Source organism: Prunus avium, chromosome 8, assembly GCF_965620075.1.
Source record: "Prunus avium chromosome 8, drPruAviu1.hap1.1, whole genome shotgun sequence".
In the NCBI taxonomy this organism is placed as follows: Eukaryota; Viridiplantae; Streptophyta; class Magnoliopsida; order Rosales; family Rosaceae; genus Prunus; species Prunus avium.
Window position 1 is genome coordinate 22,615,877 of NC_142291.1, and position 11,964 is coordinate 22,627,840.

General features: G+C 35.9%; 1 protein-coding gene across 2 annotated transcripts; it reads right to left on the minus strand.

Moving 5' to 3' along the window:
- Positions 1 to 303: 303 nt before the first annotated feature.
- LOC110766825 (uncharacterized) lies at positions 304 to 11,115 on the minus strand. Of its 2 annotated transcripts, none has more exons than XM_021970218.2 (13): positions 10,925 to 11,115; positions 10,222 to 10,295; positions 9,860 to 9,943; positions 9,600 to 9,680; positions 8,680 to 8,760; positions 7,510 to 7,602; positions 3,667 to 3,846; positions 3,417 to 3,484; positions 3,003 to 3,054; positions 2,766 to 2,819; positions 2,586 to 2,678; positions 1,560 to 1,626; positions 304 to 603 (listed from the first exon to the last, which is right to left on the minus strand). In XM_021970218.2, the coding sequence occupies exons 1-13, from the start codon at positions 11,064 to 11,066 to the stop codon at positions 512 to 514; spliced, it is 1,161 nt and encodes a 386-aa protein (XP_021825910.1). In that variant the 5' UTR covers positions 11,067 to 11,115; the 3' UTR covers positions 304 to 511. The 2 variants fall into 2 exon arrangements, 1 of the variants encoding a protein (XP_021825910.1); XR_002528214.2 differs by having other exon boundaries at positions 531 to 603; positions 2,586 to 2,665.
- Positions 11,116 to 11,964: the final 849 nt, after the last annotated feature.

An 11,964-nucleotide genomic window follows, 5' to 3' on the forward strand; every position in this document is an offset into this window, starting at 1 on the left:
AAGCCCTTAAAGCTTATTTGAGGACACTCGAGAATCTAATCCGCATTTCAATCTAACAATCTAAATCGTGTATTTTTCAAAAATTAGACAAACGGTGAGTCATCAATGTTTCAAAATAAAAACTACTATTTAATCAAATGGTTATATGCTCTCAAATTTAGGTGATTTTTTTTTCTTTTGGCAAAAATGATTTCGAGGGTAAAAGTGAAAAAAATACTGTTTGGATTGAGGTTTTATTTATTTATTATACTCTTGATGTTTATGTCTCATACGCAAGCTTACGTCACTGTATTCGTGGGGTACTTTTGATTGGTCCAAATGCATGAAATCACTTTTTAAAATTACCAAGTTTAACTTACAAATTGATACTATAGAGAATAATTTCACATATTTGGTGATAATTTGTGATCAAATGCACTAATGAGAGACAACAATTCAGTAAACAGCTACTTGAAAACGATTGTCTCAAAAAGCTACGGATATTGGAGCAGCACATACCCAACTGCCAGATTCACCCAAACTTTCCGATTTCCATCTTTTTCTTCATTGCTCTTTGACCATGATATACAAACGAATCTATAAGTCCTGCAACGGTAAATATACCTGGAAAAACAAAGTGGAGTTTTATCCATCACTAAATGTAGGAAAGTGAAAACTGATAACCAAAAATACCCTAACACAAAATAAGGCCAGTAATAGAACCAAGAAAAAAAAGGGTCTGATTTCAATGCATCAAAATTAGGACTTGGAAAACTGGTTTCAAAAATCTGAAAATTCTAGCACCAGAACTGTTACATGTTATTTATTCCAAAGCATGGATCATACAACAGTACAATGAAAACGCTGTAATCTTCTATAAAATAAAAATAAAAATAAAAATCTATTTCTGCCAAACCATCTAAGTTGTTACAGTCCACTCCAACTTCTATTTCTCCTCACTATTCACTAGTTTCTATCCTCAAGCTCTTTATTCTTACCAAAAAGTTTATAATATTGCACATGAATGGCATGAGTGATACATATATCTAGTTTCATCGTATGAGAAGTTCCAACTCGGAGACACTGATTTTTCTATGCACGTGCTCATTACGAACTCCTCAAAAAACCACCCATGGGGTCATCGTGAGTCATTGAGTGGTACATTTGACCCTTGAAGTGGATCTAAGAGAACTACTGAATCTAAGTGCTAAACAAGAGAACTAAAATAATAATAATAATTTTTGTTCCAAAATAAAAAAGGGAAAATATCTATAGTTAAATAAATTGATTTCTTACCTGTTTGAAATATACAAAGGGTTTTCTAAGAGTAGAGGAAAATAATGTTCAAGTACTTCTCTAAAAAGAAACTGTAGGGAAATTCAGCAATGAACTCAATAATTCTCTTTAGATTTGACAACATGCATATACGTTGAACAAAATGGTTATATAAGGAAGAAATAAATAAAATCAATCACAGGGATTTCAGTACATACCAAATACTGTCTGAGTTTCTTGCACATACATGAATTGGGCAAAAATGAGAGAGAGAGAGAGAGAGAGAGAGAGAGAGATGATATTACCTCCAATTATGGCACAAATATGGGTCATAAAGTGTAAAAATGGAGCATGTTCTTCTTTCAATGTCACCTGAAATACCGATCAAACATAAAGATGGTTTACTATATAAGGCAGCTCATCCTAGTTCTTATCTCAATGGCATCATTATGTGCTGCTTTATTAACAGGTGATGACAATTTTGTGATAAACACTTCTTTTTCTTTCGTTCAAATCAGGATGAGGTTTGTTGAACCTTATGCGCTGCTTTATTAACAGGTGATATAAACCTTACAACTTTGTGATATACACTTCTTTTTCTTTTGTTCAAATCAGGATGAGGTTTCTTGAGGGATTAATAGAATATGCTCCATGCTACAGTTAGGCTAGAATCCAACACTTTCTCCCATATTCAGAGAATAGTTCAAACCCACCTCAGCTTAGCAGCTTATACGCTATCATTCTTTTATCATGTTTGGTTAATCATGTAATGGTGGATGTACCCAATGATGGTTTGAACTTAGCAGTTCCTTTTAAATGGTCATTAAATGTATTTATCTGAGGGAACAGTGTAACACAAAGGAGAAGGTGCACAGTATGCCCACCGACGCGGATTAAAAAATCTGGTTTATTTTACACTATTTGCTAATCTTGACATGTTTTGGCAAGCCTCCTAAACTTCTAATGATTTTTCAAAATTATACAGCTCTAAATCCAAATTGAATCTAGGGTTTTTCATGTGTCCAGGAAGTAAGATACATGAAAATCTGTAAGAAATGTGCCAATCCACAGAACTTGGAAGCTTTTCTTGAGGGTGGGAGCAGAAACTCCAGAATGGTAGAAGGTTTTCACTGGGGAAAGTCTGGGGAAAGTTTAACTTTTTTCTCTGAACAAGGAGGAATTTATCCTCTTTTTTTTTCATTATGAGAAAAGGAAAGCACAAAACTAAGAAAAGGAAATCTTCCATTAAAAAAGTGGATGCACCAGCATAATTATAAAATAGTCTAAATCCAGTTTAGAATAGCTAGTTAGATGTGGACCAAGAAACACACCTTAATTGGAGAAAGATCATAAAAGAAGAAAACTCCTGGAAGCAGCTGAGAGCGTCCCAACTCTGAACTCTTAAAATGCTCTGTCACAGAGTACTATATCATACAAATTTGAGTGCATATGAGGGCATGATGCGATGACAACTAACACAGACGAAGCAGATTCAACAAGCTTCAAAATACCTGATTTGAGCGAATTGTACGTCCTTTAATATTGGTGTATAACGTAGGGACCACCTGCAAAGTAGATAAGTGTCTAAATATCTCAGTACCATTATACGACATTCAAAACAGTTCCAGGAAAGAAAAGAATTCTCCGTTTTTTTTCCTTTCTCTGTTGCATTTAGATCAGTTATCAAATACTACCTGTCTTAGAAGAATATAGCAAGGAACCCAAAATAGTTTTCTGATAATACTAACCTTGATGAAATACTGGTACATACCATTTGGGGTTTCCTGCATCCACTGTACACTGAAAATGCAGTAAGAAGTTTAGGAAATATTCTTAAGTGGGAAAAGATAACAGATACAAGTTTAGGGAAAATGTTTGACTAGATCTCCTTCAACTAAAACTATAACATAAACAGTTTATATTATAGCAACATTTATTAAATGAGTCGCACCCATTACATCAAGAAAAAGATAACCGTGAAAAAGATTTAAGCACTCTAAAAAAAGCTATGAGGGAAAAAAAAAAGGTATATGGACATGTAAATTCCAGCCTGGAAACAAAATTGATCAACTGCAAAGCCCTCTGCAATAGAAATACAACACCATATGATATCCTATTTGAAACCTGCGATTAACAGTGTAAGGATAGAAAGAAACAATTACCCATCAAGGGGATTTAGCACACCAGGAAAGTAGTCACCAAAAGCTAATTTATTGATCTTGTGACTTATCTGTATCATGAAAGATGAAATTGAAATGAATTTTTTTAAATGATCAGAAACACAAATTTCGTTAAAAAGAGAAAGAATGTACAACAAACAAAAACAAAAACATAGAAAGATGGCTAAATTTATAGTAGCTTCCATGATAATATTATTTGATTTGCTACCAAAGTAAATAAGGTGTTCCTTACATTGTAACCATCTGTCTGGAAAACCAGCAAATCATGCACATGAACGTTTGACTGGTGAAAGCTTTTTCCAGATACAAAATGAAAATTACCAGCCACTTTGTTAACTTCAAGAGATCCTTCAATGTTACATCCTTCACCATCTTCATCTTTAATCTTTTGAATAAAACCTTCCCGTTTGCACTGTAAAACAAAAGGGCATTGAAAATTAATATCAACATAATGTTACGGAAACATCATAACTACCCAAATTTGGGAGGAGAGGTGTACAGCGGGCAGCCTTTAAGACCAGCCCAATAGTGCTTCGTGTCATGCTCAGGCTACATCTAGTTTAACAAACCAAAAACATATTCATGACACTACAGCTTTCCCAGTTTAGACCAATGTCACAAATAGAAGCTTTCCTAAAATCAGGAGAAACAGATGCCCAAAGCGCTGCCCACACCTCCTCCACTTCCATCCCCTCATCATACAACCCCATATTACTTTAGCCTTCTTTCCCCCACCCAATACTTTAAATTTCTCACCCAGCAAAGAAAAGCAGTGTTTTGGTGCCCCCCAACTAACATTAATCCCATTAAACGAAAAACACCATAATTGCCAGCTAAACCTGCATGATAAGAAAGTGCGACTCACTCTCCCCTGCACTCTTGCATAAAATACACCAGTGTGGGCATAACAAGGAACCTGGCCTACGTCTTTGGAGTAAATCACAAGTGTTAACCATCCTGTGCACCACCAAGCGAAAACCTTAACCTTGGATGGGACCTTGTACACATTTTCTGCTTTATTCAATGTTCAGGAAATCATAAATCATCGTTCCCCAATGATATAAAAATTGATTGTCACCAGTAACTCTAGAAAGTCATACATATTTCCCATATACAAAAGTGGACTTATTGTATTTTAACTGCACTGAGTGCAAATTACAAAACATTCAAGTGCACACATTCACTTCTGTTTTTTAACATTTGTGACTACAGAAAGTAGAAAATCAACCAATAAATAATTAACTAAAGAGAATGAATTCAGAATAAGAAATCATTAACTTATTATATAAAATCCCCACAAGCACAATGCTGGGAGGGCGCAATAAGATTTAATCACCTATAACAGATTGCTAATACTATGATTTTCCCTTGAAAGAGTATCGTCCACAAATTGGAGATGACAGATTTCGACTTCTTCTCTTCCTACTGACAAACCTTTCAACAGCTGTACTTCTCTTGCCTTATCTACCATTCTACTTAGACCATCTACTACCAAAGTGAATAAGAAGAGTGATAGCAGTCGTATTACCTTAAACCCCTTCTAGTGCCAATTTTACCCCTGGGTCCACCATTAATAATTATAGAGAAGTTAACAGATTTCAAACATCCATACATCCAGTTTCTCCAAGCTGCCCAAAATCTCTTTTTCTCTAAAACAAAGTCCAAAAAGTATACATTTGATGGACAAGAAACATTGTAGTGTGGGCATATTGATACGCTTAGCGTATTCTCAAGAAATAACCAGCTATGCTAAGACATTAGACTCTCATTTCCAGGGACCAAGATTAAAGACCCAAAGACAACCTTGCCAATGGATCCACTGGATAGCACTTTAGGGTGACTTTAAATTTGTTCGACATCAGCTATGCGGTGTTTTTGTTTATGAATTATTTAGTTCAACTAATTATGTAACTGATGTAGTACAGCCCGTAGGTATTAGATTAAGCACTTAAACAATAGAACATAGAAGAATATAAGAGACCTAGGAGAAGAAATATAGATCGAAAAGACGAGATAAAGGGCAGAAACAGTAGAACAAAGAAGAATATCGGGGATCAAGGAGAAGAAATATAGATCGAAGGGACGAAATCAGAGAGTTCTAGGAAAAGGTTTACTCAACATTCAAATCTGAATTTTAAAGAACTACATGGGGGGTATTTATAGCAAACTAAAACCTAGACATAATAGGATAAAAATCTCTTGCTTAAACAGAAATCCTAACCCAAATAAAATAGGAAACTTAAAACTAGAAATCTGGAAATCTGGAAAAGTAGAAATCCTACTAGAATTGGGAAAACTAGAGAATCTAGGAAACTAACAAATACATTAGGAAACTAATAAATTTAGGTCATATGCATCCTGCATCATTCTCTTCCGCCGAAAAGAACTCGACTCCGACGAGTAAACAGCGACAAAATCAAAATCCCAAGGAAGTGTGAAGAGGCAAGTTGCGTTTTTTAGGTCTTCAAGATCAGCATCATATTTGCCACCTTGAAACCAGCCGTTCCGCAAGCATGGAACATTAGTCCTTGTAAGAATGGCAAATAGAGAGCTCTGCCTAGACCCATGACGAACGTCATCGGCCAACGAATGCAAGCGCGTGTGTGGGTGTGATAGACCCTCAATCCATTGTGTTCGTAAGTCGTCGCTAGAGTGCCTTGGTTCAAGAAAAACACCTAGCTTGGCATGTCGGGTTATCTCAAAATCCAAGGGTCGGTGCATGAAGTTCTTGTTGTGTGGTCGGGGTGGCGGAGTAGGGACATGAATGTTGTCGTCAACTAGAGGAGAACCCATCGTATGTTGGGTATGGTTAGGCTGCAGCATAGAACCAAAATAAAATATGGGCTCCAATTGAGCCTTGGGCATGCCAATCGATAATCCCGTTGATTGATTTGGAATACCTTGTGGCTTGGCCTTGAGTTTTTGATCCAGCGGTGGATTGGGAAGAAGGCCACCTTTTGGCAGCGGCGTAAACGAACTTGAGAGCACAGCTGAGGTAGAAGAAGGCTCAATCATTCCAAGCCGAAAGTGATTGAGAAGCATCTGAACGGAGTCTTGGAGTTTGGCGATGGTGAGGTCCGTCGTCGCACGATGTTCTTTGAGGTCAGTGCTGAACTTGGAGAGCTGGGTTTTTATGCCAGCGATGTCGTCAGAAACCTTGTCTTGGAACGCATGACATTGTTCTGCAAGGTTGGCCACGGTTTGGGGTGCCATGGCAGAGAGCAAATGCAAGCGAAAGGGAGGGAAGGCTCTGATTACCAATTGATGTAGTACAGCCCGTAGGTATTAGATTAAGCACTTAAACAATAGAACATAGAAGAATATAAGAGACCGAGGAGAAGAAATATAGATCGAAAAGACGAGATAAAGGGCAGAAACAGTAGAACAAAGAAGAATATCGGGTATCAAGGAGAAGAAATATAGATCGAAGGGACGAAATCAGAGAGTTCTAGGAAAAGGTTTACTCAACATTCAAATCTGAATTTTAAAGAACTACATGGGGGGTATTTATAGCAAACTAAAACCTAGACATAATAGGATAAAAATCTCTTGCTTAAACAGAAATCCTAACCCAAATAAAATAGGAAACTTAAAACTAAAAATCTGGAAATCTGGAAAAGTAGAAATCCTACTAGAATTGGGAAAACTAGAGAATCTAGGAAACTAACAAATACATTAGGAAACTAATAAATTTAGGTCATATGCATCCTGCATCAGTAACTCTTTACATTTTATATGGCAAGTTCTACAGTGGTCTCTTCTGACTCGTTTCTCTCTTCTATGCGAACAAAAATATGCAGAACTCAAAGATAAAAAATTATTAAATTTAAAAAAAATTTACCATCCACATGAAGCAGTATTTATTTCAGAATTTCCCTTTTATACACAAGAAAGAGTGCCCCAACCAATTATTAACCTTCAAAACCAGCAATATTAAAAAACCCTCGTTCTATTTGCTGGGCCAACAAGAAACATTATATTTCCTTATGAATTTTTTTGTCGCCATAATATGTCGATGTTTGTGCCAGTCAACCAGATTGCACAAAGAAAAATCAGAATCATCTCATAAACTAACCTGGTCTATCAAATCTGCATTTGTCAGTGCCCAACCTTTTTTCCTATATGCATCACGAACTTCATCGCATGAGTTGCAACAGTCATCATCAGACTGCATAAGAAAGAACATATAAATATACCAATCAATCTTAAGGTCTCAGGACACACATAAAGATTCTTTCAACATGGAATTTTATATATGAATTTTTGAGTTCATGAGATAGAATCTTCATAACTTCGCACTATATTTACGTTTCTTAAAGGGGATCTGAAGAAAGTGAGACTTTGAATGGAAATGTTTTCAAAGGCATTCCCGGGGCATGCATCATAGCAAGGGCACAATAAAAAACCCCCAGGCGACCTGTGCTAAAAGTACTGAAAGGCATACGCTATTCTCATAAGGCTTAAGAGGCATAAACCATTTGGGCCTTCTATGAAAAAAAAAAAACCAAACTTTCACGGACAAAAACAACACCATTTGGAAGGGGTAACTTAAAAGTAAAAAGCAACATGGATGGAGGAGGCCTTCTGCCTCTCTCTCTCAAAGATCCTAACTCTTGCTTGTTCAGCAGCAATAGGGGTGAAGTGTATTTTCTCTCATGGAATTGCTTTTATGTTTTGTGAATAATCTTATTGGATTATCATTATGATTGTTGGATAATGTTCTTGAATTTCATATGTTTTATAAATGACTACTAATATGTTTCTTTTCAAATATTATTATATAGTATCATTGATGAATGGTTATTTATTTTTTACGGGAAACAAAATTCTATTAAGATGAGACAAAAGGACAAGATGCGAGCTTATGAATGGTCATGTATGAATAACATTGCACGTTGATGGATTCTGCAATACTAAAATTGGACCCCAAGGTTACTGGAACTTTCTGGCATAAAATTTAGCATGAAAGAAGAAGAAAAAGGAGACCCATAGGTTTTCTAAGCAATCAGTATTCACATCCGCATGAAGCCTGTTAGTCAATCACAAATGGTTCTCTATGGTTTCGTTCACTTTTGGGTTTCTTTGTGGGCATCTGTAGCTGCAGAATTTAGAGAGCCTTAAAATTGGTGATGTGTCTGTGGCATCTTCCACATCATTTGGGACTCAAATTTCGTGTTCATAGCATTATTGTTCAAAATAAGATAACTATTATAGCAGTGAAGGAACAGCACAAAATCATTTATACCATTTCTGCTCCAAAGCACGAACCACAATATTTTTCATTATGTTCAAGCCTTCCACCATGCCTTTGCAAGGGATTCTCAATCTGCATTAGGCAAGTAAAGTGGAAAAAGAAAAACAGGTTCAGTGCATGCCAAGCAAACAAATGATAACATGATATCATATTACAAGCCAACACGGAATATATAAATTTTTTGCTTATTCCTTGTGTTTTTCCCAACCAAAAATAAAAAACAAGGAATAAGCAACCAACATATGCTAATTATGAAGGAATATGCCTTGTGTTTTTTCTTATTCCTTGTGTTTTTCCTCTTCTTTTGTTTCTTCTATTGAAGAATTCTTGTTTCAACTGGCATACTCTTAACTCTCTGTTATTAGGTGTTTTTCTTGTGTATTACTCATGCAACAAAGGTGAACAAACTTGCAAAAGCAGTAATGAAGTTTACCAATGGAGTGGTGCATGAAGCACCAAAACCTAAATATTTGTCTTTAACATTTTCCATGTCGATGGTAAAATAAGAGCACCAAGATGCATAGTAATTCAAATATGTCATTTATATGCCTCGTCAAGTTGTACCCAACACATAGAACCTAAAAGTGAGCAATGATGCACTTGTACATCATATGAATAAGGGATATATGGGCATTCTATTCAAAAAGACAGGCAAGCTTCTGCTAGGTGAGAAAGTATTATAATCACATGGGAAACTGATGTCTGCATGTCTGCATGTGTGCATGCGCATTATTTTTTTACTTCTACATGGTTTTGTCCACAAAACAAAGGCAGAGTAAAATACAAGTCATGGTATTATCTCAGCCCAAATTGTTCCAGAGAAAACTGTAAGTATAAATAGGTGTGCAAACATGTAAGATATGTAACCAGTGCATGCTGAAGAAAAATGCCAGAAAACTACTCCCACAAACCTTTGGTGCACCAATTCCATCCTTCTTAGCTTCTATTACATGACCATGAGCATCAATTCTTTTCTTGACTATATCGTGTCGCTGCAAGTAGATATATCATAAATTGTGATTGTTAACAAGAAGTAAGCATGACATTCAAGAAAGTTGGTCACAAGCAACATGATTGCAATAAAAGTCAATATTAAACTTGTTCCTAACACAATTGCTATTATTAACGCAGAAAAACAATTAACAAGAAGCAGCTGCCAGCATTATTATACTATGTCAAAATGTTGTTCTCCGCTGATATCCATTGTGTCAAGACTGAGTAATGAGCACCGGATAGCAGGAAAAGTTACATCAAACTGCAGGTTCAACCAAAAACAAATAATCAGTAAAACTAGAACCAGTAACAACTATGTGGGACAATATTTCACATGCAAATGCACTACTCCATGTAAAAGTGAAAAACTAGCATGGATGTAACTGTATGAACATAACACATAAAAAGGTGTTTTACAAAATAACGACTATAACTTGCAAAGAATGATAATTTGAACCTTTGAAGTTATTGTAAAATGAATGGTTTAACATTGATCACTCAAAAGTGAGTCTGGGGAAGCAAAAATATAGAGATCATTACATTGATATGCAAGGTTTCTCCTCTTGAAGCATCTACAAGCAGCTTTGACTCTGTAACAGTGTGGAGGTAAAGTCCTGCAAGCACAAACAAGTAAAAGAATAAATAAACAAATAAAATACAGCTTTATAATATTATAGAACAGCAGAATAAGTGCTCATAGCTCCAGCATTCATCCAATGTGATCGATGACTGCAGCAGTAAAAAGGAAAAAGAACTCAGCATTACAAACAGATTTAATACAATTATTCTGCTGCTTTTTGATAGTTTTGATCCCTTCATCGATGGCTAATGGCTACTATCAAGGCCTTCCATCATCTAATCCACGAAGTTATCAGAAATTTATTCATCACGACGCATAGCTACAAATATGATCCTCTAACTAACTCCAATTTCCCCTCCACAAATCCTCTAACTACTCCAATTTCCCCTCCACAAATTTATTCATCAAGAAGAAACTTTTAATTGTCCCTGAAAAAAACTCAATTAATCCAAGCCCAGACAAAGATCATTTAGCCCAGAAGCAAAAATCTCAGTTGACCCGTTTACAAACCATAGATGTAGATGACAGAAGCAATCCTGCACAACCCAAATGCTACAATTTCTAAACTTTCTCCGCACCTCAGAATTATTAGAAAAGCGAAAAATAAACAGGGGAGAGAGAGAGAGAGTTGATAAACAGAAAAAGTGAAAAAGGGTTGCATACTGAGCTCAGAGAAGAAAAGCAAGAGGATAAGGAGGGAAGAGGCGAGGGTAATAATGCCACCGGAGAGTGTACGGCTGAAGAAATCGTCATTGATTTTAGGGTAGGCGTCTAAATTCCTCAGCTTCTGAAGGATGCTGTCCATGGTCACTGGCCTGCGTTGACTACTCTAAACAAATTCCTTTCTTTTCTGTTCTTTTCTTTTCTTATATACGGCAATACAAAATAAAATAAAATGCTTAATTACCGTTTTCTTCTCCACTTGAATTCTCAATTTAGTCCCTCGAAATCAATTTTTCGCACTTAACCCTCTGCTTTTATTTTCAGCTAAAATTCACTTTTGGTCCCTGTAGTTTGGCACTTCAACCGCTTTTGATCTTGTAGTTTCAATTCCTTCAATTTTGACCCTATAGTTTCGTATTTGTAGCAATTTAAGGACAAGTTAGTATTCTTGTCAATTTCTTTAATGGTGCAATGGGTAATTTCGTCAACCCAAAATCCTTGAGCATAAAAGCTCGTCTGAAACTCCCCTAATTTCATATTAGGGCTTGAAATTGGTCATTTGGGCTTAGGGTTCTTCAAAAATTGGGATTAGTTGTTGAATTTCGAGCCTTAATATGAAATGGGTAGAATTTCATACGAGCTTTTACGCTCAAGGGTTTTAGGTTGACGAAATTGCCCCCTTTTACCGTCAAAGAAATTGACAAGAATACTAACATGTCCTTGAATTGCTACAAATACAAAACTACAAGGTTAAAATTGACGGAATTAAAACTACAGAGTCAAAAGTGGTTGAAGTACCAAATTACAGGACCATAGTGACTTTTGCGCTTTATTTTCTCACATAGAATATGCTTGACTTTTCTTCCAATTCTCTGCAAGTGACTTCTTCTTCCCCAAATTCTTACTCTTGCATCTTCAATTAAATAAAAAATAAAAAATTCCTTCATTCTAACTGAAAATCATGTGGTGATCCTCCCAATGTAACCAAAAAAAAAACATGTGGTGGTGTACAACATAATGGACTTATTCCTTGTAGATGG